This window comes from Microcebus murinus, chromosome 10, assembly GCF_040939455.1.
Source record: "Microcebus murinus isolate Inina chromosome 10, M.murinus_Inina_mat1.0, whole genome shotgun sequence".
NCBI lineage: Eukaryota > Metazoa > Chordata > Mammalia > Primates > Cheirogaleidae > Microcebus > Microcebus murinus.
Window position 1 is genome coordinate 101,466,673 of NC_134113.1, and position 16,699 is coordinate 101,483,371.

At 37.0% G+C, this 16,699-nt stretch overlaps 1 protein-coding gene across 18 annotated transcripts in view; it reads right to left on the reverse strand.

Annotated features, from left to right (window-relative positions):
- The window catches only part of WNK1 (WNK lysine deficient protein kinase 1), a 151,575-nt gene that overhangs the window by 26,956 nt on the left and 107,920 nt on the right, over window positions 1-16,699 (reverse strand). For 5 of the 18 annotated variants that reach the window (XM_012748320.2, XM_012748322.2, XM_012748321.2 and 2 more), the window contains exons 9-13: window positions 13,367-14,605; window positions 10,983-11,066; window positions 3,660-3,809; window positions 1,929-2,387; window positions 553-834 (exon numbers count right to left, since the gene is read on the reverse strand). In XM_012748320.2, the coding sequence (XP_012603774.2) occupies window positions 553-834; window positions 1,929-2,387; window positions 3,660-3,809; window positions 10,983-11,066; window positions 13,367-14,605 (2,214 nt within the window). The remainder of the gene's footprint in view (window positions 1-552; window positions 835-1,928; window positions 2,388-3,659; window positions 3,810-10,982; window positions 11,067-13,366; window positions 14,606-16,699) is intronic. The other 13 variants (XM_012748328.2, XM_012748329.2, XM_012748325.2 and 10 more) reach the window with 10 other exon arrangements.

The following is a 16,699-nucleotide window of genomic DNA, read 5'->3' on the forward strand; positions in this document are numbered from 1 at the left end:
GTAATTCAGCATCTAGAGACAGTGGTCTTAAAATTCCAAAGAAAATTTCTAAAGCTAGTCTCTGGGATAACTACATGGTGTGAGGTCAGCCAACATATCTGCTAAGGCAGTGTGAAACTACAACTTGCCATACAGCCAGCATTTTACCAGAAGTGTGCAACAGGGCAGGCAGAGTGCAAAGATGAATTAAGATCTTTCTCCTAGCAGGGCAAAAATGATTGCTGTGAGCACAGCAGGATAAGATACTCTTCTGATTGCCAATGGCAAGGTTTGTGAAAGGACAAGAATAATGGCTAAAGTATTAGCTAGAGAAGTGAAGTGCTAATAGGGTTAACCTTCTCCAAGGCACACTCACTTCCCAATAGAACAGCCAGTGGCAACAAGGCCCCCACATTGGCATTTCATTCTGCTGTAAGAAAAAGTCATTGAGAAGTCAGTTTTACATAGTCTCCAAATGAGTTCTAAACCAGGGGAGCCTATGCTTCTTCTTTGTCATTTCTATCCCATTATATATATACATATATGTTTTAAACATGCAGTAATTCCATTTACCTCCAGAACTGCTTGCTGGGAGGATGTAGTGGGGGCTTGTTGTGCTAAACTCACTGCTGGTTGGGACACTTGAACCTGTCCTCCTATTCCACCCACAGGAACCAAAAGATTTGATTCCACATAGGGCTGCACCATTGCAGGAAAGTAAGCAGGTGCAGCCAATGCTTCTGTCGGCATAGGAGGGGATAGAACTGTAGAATGGATGCAAACAGAAGCCTCGTTGGAAGAGGGAGCAATATTTGAGTCTCCTGGGTATTGTGGTGGCAGTCGAGGTGGGAATCCCTGTGATAGAAATGAGGAAGGTGAGTTAGTGCAGGTTGGGTCATCAAATTAGCAACATAGCAAGACGTACAAAACAAAACAACCCACAAAAAAACAAACAAAAAAAGCACACAGCAAAGAAGAATAGTAGCCAATCTCTTTCTAATAATCTAAAGGACATTTAAAGATCATTCTTGAATTTTGAAATGAAATAGTAGACTAGTTCCAATTTAGGGGACAGGACTCTGCAATCATACTTTAGATTGTTGGTTTTTCTCCTCCTGGAAATTATTTAAATAGGAGGAAAAGACTTAATTCCTTTCTAGCTAATCTTAAATGGAAGAATACAAAAACTTTCATATATCAGTTATTGCAGTCATATCATGAAATGCTAATCTCCTAATCTAAACCCTGAAGCTTTTTGAGTCTATGTTGGCTTTTCTATTTATTCTACCTATACATTAAAAAAAAAAAAAAGTAGCTTAAGCTGGGCACAGTGGCTCACACCTATAATTCTAGTACTTTGGGAGGCCAAGGCTGGAAGACAGCTTAAAGCCAGAAATTCAAGACCAGCCTGGGCAATAGTGAGACCCCATCTCTACCAAAACAACAACAACAACAACAACAAAAAACAACAAAAATTTTTTTAGCCAGGTATGGTGGCTTGCACCTGCAGTCCCAGCTACTTGGGAGGCTGAGGCAGGAGGATTCCTTAAGCCCTGGAGCTGGAGGCTACAGTAAGCTATGATGATGCCAATGTATTCAAGCCTGAACGACAGGGAGATCCTGTCCCCCCCGCCAAAAAGATGACAAAAAACAAAACCCAACATAGCATAATGTACTCTATTAACCACATCTTGCATTCGATCAGTTTACACTGAATATTGAGAGAAGGATTTTTTTCCTTGGAAGAGGTATGCTGGGAAAACCAGATAAGGAATGTCATCGGACATAATCATCCTATCCTTTTCCACAAATTTGCTATTTTAACTTCTCTAGTTAAGATCAGCAACTTTATTACTGCTATTCTGATAGTTAATAGATTTTCAAGTTCTTGATGGTCTACTAGAATCAAACCCTCTGGTGCCCTCCTTTTTTGCTAGCTAACACAATACCTGGTACAGAACATCTCCAGAGGGAAGTGGAACCTCAACAGCTTGTCCAAGGTTAGCTGGTATTCCCATGGACTGAACTGATGGCTGTAGAAGCTGTGGGTGAACCTGACTTGGCATTTGAGTCCCAGGCTGCAGAAGGGTTGGAAGCTGACTAGGAACCACAGTTGATGCCCCTGGGATCGCAGCTGCTGTAGCAGATGAAGCCAAGGTGAGCAGGGGCTGATTAATGCCAGCTGCCATTGTGATGGGAATGGATGAGAAACCTGTCTGAGCCGTAGACACATGAGGAGCTGATATGGGAATCTGAGAGACAGAGTACTGAGGGAGTAAAGAAGTAGGGAGTGGCTGTCCCATTGGGAGAAAATGAGCACCAGAGTGGACTGGAACAACTGAGGGCTGTGTCGCGACTGGGATCTGAGGTTCGCCTTGGATAGGTGGCACTGGCTGGGAAACTGGAAGCTGGGAAGGTAAAGAAAAACAAAACAGACAGGCTTTCAAAAAAAAAGCAAGACTGTCAAAAGCAAGATTTATGTATTAGCTGAAAAGAAGTGTGTGCGGGGAAACCCCAACAAAACCCTGCATACATTAGTGTAAGTTAATATGCCACATAAAAATATGAAAAGGATAGCAGGAGACAGACAGAGAGGCTAAATAGACTGCTACTGTTCCAAACCTTCTGCTGTAGAAAACTAATTCTTCAGTATTTGGCAATAAACCCTTCCATAGGCTAGGTTTTGTTTTTTAAAAAAAAAACAACAATTTTATTGGGATATATTTCATGTACCAAAATGCTGCGACTAAATCTGTGACTGCTATTACAGTAGTTACTGAAATTCAAAGTAATTCCTTCCTAGTGGAATTCGATTTCATATCACTTCTACAGTTGTTAAGTCCAACACAGCTCTATATAAAAGTAGATATAATTAATATATTTATTTCCCTGATTCTAAGATGTAATCACCCCTATTCTCCACTGCCTGATCATTTTAACATTTGAGAAATTGGGATCTTACAATTGATGATGTGTCAGTACTTAGCGCTACATAAATTAATGCTGGTTTACAGTTGACAGCATCTCGAGAATGTGTGATGAAATATCACAGTATCACAAGTACTACAGCAATACTGTACAAACACATGCACAACAATGCCCAAAGATAAAGTTGAAGAAAGATCATTCAGAAGAGCAGACCTTCCACAGGTATGCTTCTACTGTACTACTATTTTTGTTTGTTTGTTTATTTGTGAACCTGTATCTCCAGACAGGGTACTTTTCAAGTGACTAGAAGTACGACTACTTAAAAAAAAACAACTCACCATTAAATATATAAGGTATTTTCATGATTTACTGTCAATAGGTAATGAGGGGGAAATAGTGCATAAATCTACATGAAAATAAAGCATACTTGCAAACTCAGAATATCAAATATAGCCAACAACGATTCTAAAGAATGTCATAGGTTCAGTTACCAAAGCATCTTTTTATTTAACCCGATAGTTGTAGTATCTTGTCAAATCTATTTTAGACTAATACTAAAAGTGAAATCTTTCTAGATTGTCACTGCTGTCAGTAATGTATCCATCTATACTGAGCAATACATATGTGCAAAGAGAGTGGTTTTCACTTCATTTTTGCAGTAAAAATCAACCATCTTTAACTACTGAAGACAAGGTAGAAGACAAGAAACATGGAGATCCCTTTTAGCATCCTTTCAGAAATTAAGAGTTTACCTGTTTTCCCACTGATACTTGAGGCAAGACCTGTGGAGCTTGAGACTGACTCACTGGCTGTGCAGTAGTGGCCTCACTGGAGGTTGATGTCTGTGGAAGTGAATACTGTATTGTCTGTTGAGGAGGGGCTGTCTGCTGTATTCCCTGCTGCTAAGAATAAAATATAATCCAGTTTTATTTCAAATCATTCATAGCATGTTTCCAAGGATGTTTACTTAAAGTCTTTAGTGTCTGTAAATGATGCTTTTAGTAATAAAGACATACACAAACTCAAATTCATCAATTCCCCCCAGGTATCTGTTTTTCCTCTGATGTTCTTTACTTGTGATGACACCACCACCAACAATTAACCAATGTTTCAAAACTGAGTCAACAATGGTTCTTAATCTAACAACATCTTTACTTCAAACCCAAGGCGAGGTCCTTACAAAGTCAGTAGATAACATACCCAGATAGTTCATTCCCTCTCACCCCCCTTTTCCTACTTCTTGGCATCAGCTCTCAATTTGGCTCCTATTAATAGATTAGACAAATCTGGTCTCTTCCTTTTATCTCTTTCCCTTACCCTAGCTTATCAACTATATAATTAATGTTCTTGAAGAACAGCTCCAATTATAGCTACAAAATAATGAGCAAAGCATTAGATTTGGAATCAGGAGGTAGTTTAAAATTTTAGCTTTACCATTTATTAGCTGTAATATTTCTGATTGATCATTTTATTACAAAAAGGAAGTTTCCCCTTTTTGAAAACAAGGATACTGTCGACTCAAAGTGGGGCAAACCATGGCATGTAATTATATCCAAATACTAAATTTTGTAATAAGTCAAGCAAACAAAACATGAGTATCACCCTAAATTAATGTCCCCTTCTGCTCAACAAAATCTGAACTTTATAGCTAACTTTCAAAACTCTAATATCTGTAACTAATTTAAATATTTTTACTACAAAAACACATGTTTGTAATAAAAATTTAAACCAATATATCAGATTACAAAATAAAAATAAGAATACTCCTCATCAATCCTATTCTCCAGAGGCAACCACTATTAGTGGTTTGGTGTATCACCTTCATAGACTTTTTCTATGTATAAGTGGCCATTTATATAGAGGTATATTTTCCCCTTTTTTGCCTATCCTATAAATAGTGTTGTACAGCATGGATTTTTCATTTCATTTATCAATGGAATCAATCTCCTAATGACAAACATTTTGGTTACTTTGCTATTTAGCATAATGTTGCAACCAATATCTTCTTACATATGTCCTGGTATATACACACAACTAATTAGTTACCGCTAGTATAAAGATAAGCTATTTTACTGGTATATCTATCATATACCCGGCCACCTTAATGAACATTTTAGATTTTGTTAGGTGATAATCTGCAAATAATATTTTTGCTCTTCTTATATTTATTCCTTACTTCTTTCTCAATGTACTCATATTTTAACTTTAAAAAAGTAGGAATGAATGGCTATTGAATTACATAAAATTTATTTTCAGCAACTAAGATATATCACATGTAGACAACTAGAAGGCAACTCTGAATGTAAGACAATTTTTTCATTTTTCCACTGAGAAAGAGGAACTAAAAAAACAGAAAACCATTTTCACCAAGTTGAATATATTTTAATATTTAAACTTTTAGAAATGTGAATGAAGTATCCACAGTTACGTAACTTGTTAAACACCTAAATAAGATTACATATTACATAAATAATTTCAGAAACATTGCTCCTTGCCCCCAAACTCTTTATTTTCACTGCAGCTATATTATAAATGCTCTTGCAGGTTTCTGGCATAACATAACACTTTCCCTCTAAGTTGTGTCTAGAGGTAAAAATTATACTGATAAACATCTGTTTGAATATTATTAGGATAGTTGGATTTCTTTTTTTTGCATTTGTCTTACAGGTTTTATATTCATGTAACTTTTATATTAACTTTTTAAAGTGATCTTTAAACAAATTGTGTAAAGATGACATACAGTACTTGAAATAGTAAAGTCATATTCCCAAGTGTAAGGATCAAATCTGTTTAATTTCTTGGCTTTAAAAAAAATCCTGTCATATTTCCAACCACACTATTTAAGGTCCTTGCAGGCATATTTGTTCTCACCTGTCATATTTGATTTCATTAACATTTTGTTGGTAGTTCAAAATAAAAGACAGTGAGAGCCCTATAATATGAAAGTATGTTAAAGCTGTTGTCCCCAACCCCTGGGCCTCAGCCCACTACCGTCCCCATAGCCTGTTAGGAAACAGGCTAAGCATCACCATCTGAGCTCTGACCCTGCTTCCCACCCCTCCATTGTGGAAAAACTGTCTTCCATGAAACAGGTCCCTGGTGCCAAAAAAGTTGGGGAGCGCTGTGTTAAAGGTTTGAATACATAGTGATTCTTCTCTTTTCTAAAGCATAAATTGGAGGAAAAATCCCCACTTTATTTTTGGGCATATGGTAATCATATGTCCCCTGTCCCCACCCCAGCTGCATTAATTTGGAACCATGCTCACATCAAAATTTAGACTCTATCAACTATTTCTTGAACTTAAACCCTCACATATTTATGTACCTTTGTTTTTATCTCGTATTTCTCTACCTTTGTACCTTTTGCCTTGCTCATAGTACCCTTTTTTCCTTCTTTTGGCCTGAAATATTTTTTTTTTGAGAAATCTCACTCCATTGCCCAGGCTACAGTGCCGTGGTGTCAGCCTAGCTCACAGCAACCTCAAAACTCCTAGGCTCAAGCGATCCTCCTGCCTCAGCCTCCCAAGTAGCTGGGGCTACAGGCATGCACCACCATGCCCAGCTAATTTTTTCTGTGTGTATTTCTAGCTGTCCAGCTAATTTCTTTCTATATTTTTAGTATAGATGGGGTCTCGCTCTTGCTCAGGCTAGTCTCAAAATCCTGAGCTCAAACGATCCACCCACCTTGGCCTCCCAGAGTGCCGAAATATTCTTTTTTTTTTTTTTTTTGAGACACAGTCTCACTTTGTTGCCCAGGCTACAGTGAGTGCTGTGCATCAGCCTAGCTCACAGCAAACTCAAACTCCTGGACTCAAGCAATCCTTCTGCCTCGGCCTCCCCAGTAGCTGGGACTACAGACATGTGCCACCATGCCCAGCTAATTTTTTCTCTATATATTAGTTGGCCAATTAATTTCTTTCTATTTATAGTAGAGAGGGGGGGTCTCGCTCTTGCTCAGGCTGGTTTTGAACTCCTGACCTCGAGCAATCTGCCTGCCTCGGCCTCCCAGAGTGCTAGGATTACAGGCATGAGCCACCGCGCCTGGCCCCAAAATATTCTTTATTTCTATATCTGTGTCTAACTTATAATCAGGATCCAGTTAAAATGCCATCTCTTTCATAGTATTCCTGATATCCCTTTTCTTGCTTGAGAGAGATGTTAATTTCTCTCTCTTTTTTTTTTTGAGTCAAGTGGGTAGTAGGTAAATGGTGAGCTGTAGAGTCACCACATTTGGATTTAAATTCTATTCCTACCTCTTATAAGCTGTAAGTTTCAGTAAATTACTCAGCTTCTCCAGGTCTCAGCTTTCCCATTAGTAAAACAGAAATAATGCTAGCACCTACGCTTAAAAGAGGTCTTATAAAGATTAAATGGAAACAAAGTGCTTTGCACATTATACATGTTAGCTATTATTTGTTCTGTAGGAATTTATAAGTGTTTACTATTTTATTTAAATTTCTTAATGTAGTCATACCTTGACCATCTTGGTACACCTTCAATATCTGAACTCAATTAGGGAAAAGAAACTGAGCAGTTTTATTCTCTCACTTTTTTTTTTGAGACAGAGTCTCACTGTGTTGCCCAGGCTAGAGCGCTGTCAGCCTAACTCACAATAACCTCAAACTCCTGGACTCAAGCAATCCTGCCTCAGAGTCCCAAGTAGCTGGGACTACAGGCATTTGCCACCATGCCCGGCTAAGTTTTTCTATATATTTTTAGTTGGCCAATTAATTTCTTTCTATATTTAGTAGAGACGGTGTCTCACTCTTGCTCAGGCTGGTTTCGAATTCCTGACCTTGGGTGATCCACACCTCCCAGAGAGTTAGGATTACAGGTGTGAGCCACCGCGCCCCCATTCACTCACTTTTTGTTTAAGATAATTAAGAGGCACCTATGCCAGTTGTACCTTAGAGCATTTACGGGGAAATGGCACCTCTGGGTATGCCAAAAGTACACGGTGATCTACTGTGCACAACCCGACTGGCTAGTGATCAGCCAAGGAGAGATGGTTTATCATAGCAGTTTGGTATCATGCTTTGCCTAAACTTGCTTCATGAAACCAGTTCAAACAGCCTTTACTGACTGTGTACTATGTGGTGGACATGGGTATTTGGTAAAAATTGTTCACGAGGCTCAACTGAACTTTAGAAAACTAAGAATATTGTCTATGCCTCAAGAGTCTATAGGTACTTTTATGGAAGAAATTATTAAGTTAGTAGGGCAGTTCACAACTTTATGGCCATGAAGTTTTCCCATAGGAGGAATTATTTTTGGTACCCCATTAAAATACAGCAGATTACTATAAATGACTCTTGATAAAAACATGAAAAAAGCAATCCCCCATTTACTATGTGCCAGAAACCCACAAATAATGTAAATTTCAGCTAAAGTACATTTCCTTTATTTTAAATTTCAGAATATTACAGAGGCACAAAGACTTTCATCACATAAATTGTCTTTGCACAGCCACACTCAAAGCTACAAGCTTGCCCATCCCCCAGACAGTGCATGCCACACTCATTAGGTGTGAATTTACCCATTCCCTCTGCTTCCGGCCCACCTGCCTAATCCCCTGTGAATATTACTTCCATATGTGCACTTAAGTGTTGATCGATTAGTAAGAATTTAATGGTGAGTACATGTGGTGTTTGTTTTTCCATTCTTGTGATACTTCACTTAGAAGAGTTGTTTCCACATCTTTGCAATTGTGAATTGTGCTGCTATAAACATTTGAGTGCAGATGTTTTTTTTACATAATGATTTTTTTCCTGTGAGTAAATGCCCAGTAGTAGGATTGCTGGATCTAAAGTATATTTCTTTCTTCACTATAATAAAACCAGAGATATGGTTCCCTAAGGTGGGGTTGGGAACTAACTGTGTATAAGACAAAAATCATGTCGATTAACGAACTCTATCCATATAGTACAGAAAGTTTCAAACCTTTCTTTCTTTTTAATATAGAATTTCAATAACTAAAACAAACAAATGTAGCTTCTGGGGTACCTTTGCAGAATCATAAGTCCCTGTAGAACTTTATTCTGGGAATCTTGAATTCTGGTTATGTAGCTCCCTTATTGTCCAGGTGACCTTAGAAAAGTTAAATATTCTATACTGCATACACTTCTTACATAAATTGAGGATTCAGTTTTATGATTCTACTAAACAAATGCTATAAAAATATCTAAAATGACAACATCACTGAAACAAATTAATTTTTGTTTGTGCCGTAGATAGAGTATTTAACTATACTTTTCCCCAGAAGAGTTAACTAATTCTTTTAATCTGACATTTATGGCACTGCTCTCCTCAATCCTCATATACTATTCATATACTATTGAACTCAATGGCTCATTTCACTACTTCTCCATTTAGTAGTAAGTATACATATGTATGTCCATCCCCATTTGTTAAGTTATAAGATACTTAACAAATTCCTTTGGAAAAGGGAAAACAGAGCACACATTTAAATTTGCTCAGTTTATTGGTGTTAGTCTGTGTCCAAAGATAAGTAAATTAGAAGACTGTTACCCATGACAGGACTTCTGTTCTCAACCAGTTTTATGTGACCTGTAATTTGTATTCTAATTAGGAACTGTTAATAGAATAAAACAGAATTTGTTAAGGTTGGCAAAAATGTGACTACCTAAATTTAACCATAATTATACATAAATTTAAACATCTGTTTGGAAGAAAGGGCAGGAGCAAGACAATGTATATAACAATTCCCAGCCCTTAAGTTCTACAAAATAAAAATGTTGATCACTGGGTGAATGTATATATAACCGAACTAATCAAGTCTGTCTGTACAAGATGCTTTAAAGTGATTTTTATTTTGTACAAGGAACATCTCATCTTAAACCATGATCAAATGACTACGTGACCACATACTGGATTAGAAGAGGGACATTTGTAATTAAGAATTAAAAGCTTTGTTTCAAAATTAATATAAACAGAAGGCAATTTATAATTTGGTGGTTGAAAAATATATTTGAGGAACTATTAGTGGAATAGTTCATTAGGAAGTTTGTATTACACATATAATGACTATAAATTTTACTTAGAATAGCTAATATTCAATTATGCCAAAAAACCATTATTCCCATGCAAATAATTACTATAAACTAATACCAGCAATGAACTATAGATATTTCATTGTAGAATTACCAGTTTTACTGTTGAATACATCGGGATTGTACTAATATCCCTCATTTTTAGGGGGTTCCTGTATATACATGTTAAATTAATCTGATAGCTTTTTTTTTTTATTAAAAAAGAGTTCCTGAGGCTGGGCACAGTAGCTTATGCCTGTAATCCTAGCACTTTGGGAGGCTGAGGTGAGAGGATTGCTTTGAGCTCAGGAGTTCGAGACCAGCTTGATCAAGAACGAGATCCTATCTCAACAAAAAATAGGAAAAATCAGTCAAGTATGGTCATGTGTGCCTGTAGTCTCAGCTACTCAGGAGGATGTGGGAGGAGGATTGCTTGAGTCCCGGAGTTTGAGGTTGCAGTGAGCTATGATGACACCACTGCCTCTAGCCTGGGTGACCACAGCAAGATTCTGTTTCAAAAAAGTTGCTGAAATTGTTGTGCTTAGGCTTTCATTCAATGCCTGTTAGCATAAAATCTGATGCCTCATCCCACAGATTAGAATTTAAAAAGACTACAGGATTATTATAGGCAAGCACCATGAAGGTAAAGACAAAACGCTCGTATGTGGACAAGTCATAAACATTAAATGGAAACAAATTGATGTTCTTTGAATTGTTAAATTATATGTGTAAAATCACCTGTTTAAGAAGGTAGGTAGATTTTAACATATCAGTAACAATGATCTTTTAAATTTTAATGTCTACTAAATTATTCAAAAATACATTAAACAAAAGATTTTTAAAATTTCTAAACTGTGTGCCCATGCAGTAAAAGATCTTCTAAAATTTTACTGAACACAAGAAATGTTATGCCTTAATTTTCCTATAAAAAACCCAGCAAGCATTTACATCAGGAATCTAATTTACAAAAGATGTACAACAGTGTTTTGGCTATTGCTAAACAATGTAGCAACACATTGTTCTCACCTGCTGAGGATGCTGTATGGATTGTGAAGACGAAACCCCTGTTAAGCTACTTGAGGATGGCTGCCCCTGGCTCTGCCCCTGTGCCTGAACGAAAGAAGCGAACACAACAAATTAGTGAAGGCCTAAACTAAGTGTATAAAGGTCAGGCTTTTGCAATAAATATTTAAGCTCCTAAGAGTTTGCTTGATCAAAATGAAACATTAGCTTGATTATATATAGGCTATGCCTCTAGGGCATCTTCTGTAAGAAAAGTTTACTGCAGGATCCTATCACAGAACATCTTGTGATCCCATCCCATGTAAAAACCCTTGATAGTTAAAACCTATCTTACCCACTGCTGCTCAGGCTATAATTTTAGCTGGCTAGAATAGTCAGATTCATAATAAATTGTTATTAGAAATATAATACTCAGGAAAAAAGTGGTAAGACTATCAATGTGAACATTTTATCTGAACAATTAAAAAATATATTTGATAAAGTAAATTTGCTTATTTTTGATACTTATAATGCCAAGGTTTATAAAAAATCTGTTATCATCAAACTGCTATGTACCTAAAGCAATGCCCTGCCATCCAAGGGCAATTTTGCCAGCCCCAGGGGGCATTTGGCAATATGTAGAGACATTTCTGGTTGTCACAACTCAGGGAGATGGCTGCTACTAGCATCTAGGAGGTATAGACCAAGGATGTTGCTAAATATTCTACAAAGCACAGAATAGTTCTCAACAATAAAGAATTATCGAACACCAAATGTCAATAGTGTTGAGTTTGAGAAACCCTGACTAGCATGTTCCAGTTATCAAGAAGTCTAAATTAAAATAAATGAAAAAGTGAGAAATAGATGAAGGACTATATGTAGGTTAAGGAAATGAAAAGGCTACCACCTTTTGTTTCATTTCAGTTTAGAAGGGGTTCATTGAAGCTTATGGGGATATATTATATTCCACTGCAGCTCAACCACTGTAAGTATTCATTCCCTCTGCAGCATGTCTCTAAATTGACTACCTAGTATTTGAAATCTTACTTTGGAAAGTTTAAAAAAGAATGGCTGGTAATACATTAATTATTGATGGTAGGGGCTGCAACTTGAATATTGATGTGAGTATACTACATGCCCACGAAGTGTCTTTTCAAGTTTCTTGATCTTTTAGCTTCTTCATACTACTTTAAATAATTGATACTTTAGGTACATTTCAGGGTTATTCCCCTGATGGGGGAAGTACATAGGAAGAAAGTAGAAAGAAGAACATAGTAAGTTATAAAAGAGTGGAATATTTAGAATATCCAAATGAGCCTCGAATATATAATTGCATAGTCTCCTATACAGATTTCATAAGATGTATGCATTTGATAAAATATATTAAAAGATTACATGAAATAGTGAACAATGACAATGACCCTACTTCTTAAATTCTATTATATGCATTACTTTACTTGCATGAGGGTGGATATTATGTGTTCATACACAAAAATAACTAAATTTAAATTTGTTGTGGAAAAAACAAGGCCTGAGATGTCTAATGTCCCTTAGCTTGCAATACATATTCTAAATTTTTAAAAAACTAAGCCCACCACCCATTAGATTGTTAATTGCTAATATTAGAATCAGTCCTTAATTTTATTAACATTTTATTTGCAGATATAATTTTGACTTGATGCCATTTTAAAAAGGCAAATTCCTAAGATGTTTCTTTTTTGTTTTTTTAGACTTTTCCACATTAATAAAAATTCTATGAATTCTTAACACTATTCCAAAAAATATTCCCTCTTTTCCATTCTTTTCATTTTATAGAAAAAAAGTTATCTCATACATATTTTTTTAAACTTGTTTAAAGGCAGAAAGTAATACTTGACATTAGTATTCCTAAATACTCAGCGGTGAGTCAACCTTATATTATAGACATTTGCATTTTCACTACTGGTTGAAAATATTATAATATACATAGGGATTGAAGTCATTTAAAAAAAATTTTTTTTTTTTTTGGTAGAGACGAAGTCTTACTGTGTAGCCCAGGCTGGTCTTGAACTCCTGACCTTAAGTTATTCTCCCGCCTCAGCCTCCTGAAGTGCTGGGATTACAGGTGTGAGCCACCACACCTGGCCAGAAATCACTGGTTTTGATGAGTGACTAAAATCCTAGTTTTTGTGTTCTCCTTTCCAAGGGTTTACACATAGAATAAGTAAAATCAGGTAGAATTTCTCATGTTTTGTTTTTTAAATACAAGTAGTTTATAATTCCCCCAAAGATAGGGAAATTGTACTGATAAGATTAAATAATATTCCTCATAAATAAATCCATGATTCAGAGAAACGAGGGAGAGAAAATTTAAATGTAACAGTTCATAGAAGGGTAGTTTAAAAGAATTGTTGAAGTTTTCCTATAACCTGTGGTTGGAGTGCAGATCCTCCTGAAGAAAATGAGGCAGTTAAGACCTGCTGAGATGTGGTTCCTTGGGGAAAACAGAAGAAAAGTGGGGATTCTTGTAACACTGTCTGAGGCAGGCGGATAAAAGGTAATGAGACGTCAGAGCCAAGAGATGCAGCTGCTCCCCCTGTAGGGGGAGGTGACTGAAAATCACTGGGGTCTGAAGAAGTGATTTGTGAGGAATCACTGGAATATTCTGGGCTTCCTATTGGCCAGTTCTGTCCGAAAGGCTCTACCACAGAAACGGTCAATTCTGGGGCATGGTAATTATGCTGTTCTTCAGTCACAGGCTGCAGGTGGCCATGTAATCCAACTGATTGAGGCGGCAGTTCTTCCAGATTCAAGTCCACTGCAACCTGTCGATTTCGGTAAGCACGTTGAGGTAAAATTCCACCTCCTTCTCCTGAAGAGGAGCTTGGTGTTTGAACATGAAATTCAAATACAGAGCTGCTTCTGCTCTCATTGCTATGAGTTAACACAGCGGGTGCAGAATGAGGAACAAGGACAGGGTGAAATTTCAAACATGTAGCATCTATACTGATAGGTGCAGAAATACTAGAGAGGGGAGATCCTGGACTCAATCCAGAATCTGATCTTAAATTCTGAAGGTGTCCTACCAGAAAAGCCTGTCCAGATGGCAATTCAAAGACAGAACTTGAGGCAGGGCCTCCTTGTACCGGCTTCGGTTCAGGTGTCTGTTTCATAGGACTTGACGGTACTTGTGAGTTGTATGGAATGCCCTCATACTGGTCTGCCACCCGGGCCTGGTAATGTACCCCAGCTACATACACTGCTTCCTGAGGAATAAAATAGTGACCTTCTTCTGGAAGTATTAGTCCAGGTCTATAGTCATTGTAAACTTGAGTTGTTTCAAACATAGGATGGACCTGAATCTCACATGGCTCTGTAGTTACTCTACTGGCTGTAGTACCCAACATAACTACAGCCTCTGGTGTCCAGTTTGTTGGGCTGCCACCAGGTGGAAGAAGATTTTGGCCAACAGTCCTCAGCAGGGGTTGGAAGTGGTGAGTTTGGGCTTCCAGGAAGGAGGTGCTCTTACGCCGTTGGGAAATGGCTACTTTCGGTAGACAGGTGGGAGGTGGTGAAAAAGAAACTGGACGTTCATGAATAGTTGGGAAAAATATCTGTGATTCTGGGTATGTTGGGGTCCCCCCAAACGGATGCGCCATGGACTGAGGCTGTATCAACATGAATAAGACAAGTAATTCATACATTCATATGTGAAATTACATCAGACATGCACAACTGGGTAGCTTTGTGTAACTCTATGAAATGGTTACACCAAATTTATAATCTATAAAGAAATAATGCTTTTGGAAATTATGTGCATAGTAAAAATCCATTAAATACATCCAGGGCCAATAAAAACAACCTGTGGAACTCTTTGCATTAGATAAGAGCTGCTTTCCCACAACATTCTTCTCTCAAAGGAAATGGAAGAATTAAACTTTCTAAGGGATTAATTTGTTTTTACCCATAATTAATATGTTCACTTTTAAGAAGTAATATAAATTACATCAATGGAAAAAGAGTTAAAGGAAGAGTAAGAATTAAAAGAAGGCAATAAAAGCCCAACTATTTCGATAATGTATGTTTTAATTTAAGCTATTGTACTAAATCTTCCTAAATTCTATATTCTTATTATCTTGTGCTGTGTTAGAGACTCCAGTGTTATTTTTCTTATCAAATAATAGGATGCCTTCTGACTACAAATCAGAAGAGTTATTTGGTGGACAGTAAAAGGCATCCAACTTGACTAGTGACAGTCATGTCTTTCCCCCCTTTATCCCAAACTAGACACAACTAATAGTTTTACTATTTGAAATATGTTACAGATGACAAATCACCAAATGTCCACTTTTTTGATTCTAGATAAGTGTTGAATTACCATGAATTCTCTGATCCTGAAATCTGGTGTTCAAACCAGGTGAAAGGACAAGAGAAATGACAGCCAACTTGATTTAACAGCATTTTTTTTTTTTTTTTTTGAGACAGAGTCTCACTTTTGTTGCCCAGGCTAGAGTGAGTGCCGTGGCGTCAGCCTAGCTCACAGCAACCTCAAACTCCTGGGCTCAAGCGATCCTTCTGTCTCAGCCTCCCAAGTAGCTGGGACTACAGGCATGCGCCACCATGCCCGGCTAATTTTTTCTATATATATTAGTTGGCCAATTAGTTTCTTTCTATTTATAGTAGAGACGGGGTCTCGCTCTTGCTCAGGCTGGTTTCGAACTCCTGACCTCGAGCAATCCGCCCGCCTCGGCCTCCCAGAGAGCTAGGATTACAGGCATGAGCCACCGCGCCCGGCCTTAACAGCATTTTTTTTAAACAAAAGCAGTTCTAGTTTTAAGACTCTAAATTTAGAAACCTAGCTTGTCCAATACAAACAATACACAATATAATACTTCACTATCATGTACTTTCTTTTAAAAGAGATCAGTTTCTTTCTTTCAATAAGAATGACCCCTATCAAGTTAACAATGTGGCTCAACTCTTCATAATAACTAAAACAGGATTTCTATTTTGAACTAGAATGCTCATTTTACTGTTGTTTACTAATGGTGTGTACTAAAGTCATAAAACACTATACAGTTAATCATTCTCCTAAATAAAAATCTGAAAATTCTGGGTTTGCTAGTTCAGGAAAGTTAACTATATTCTGTAACTGGAAAAGCAGCAGCAAGGTCCCACAGTGCTTGAAACAATTTTAAAATACAGATCTTTTATGGACACCAATGGAGCCAAAGTTATACATACTATATATGTATCTAATGCATTCATTAAAGCCAAGGCCCCACACTATTCAACCTAAGAAAAAAATACTTCCATGTGGAAGTAAGACTAAGTAGCCTTTTAGTATGCTGACATATCACTTCATACAAATGATTAAATTAAAACCAACAGTTACTCCTCGATCATTCTTTGCTGATTATGGTAAGAAATGGGCTCATTCAGCTTCATTTAGTGTTCCCTTAGAATAAAGTGGGGAGAAAAAATTATTTGGGTAATGTTTGATAAAAACTTTCTTTTTTTCCTTCTTCTTCTTTTTTTAAACAGGAGTATTAGACAGAAAAATTTGCTTTTAGTTAAGGCAATAATGAGATTAAAATGAAATACACATTTCTTAACTAGGATATGAAAATGCAAAGATTTTATGTCACTGGTGGATAGGAAAGATATAATAAAAGCTAAATTTTACTGGGCACATGATATGTGCCAAGGACATCATAAGCATTCTCTCTCATTACTTTCTTGATTTTTATTCCCCTTCAAAG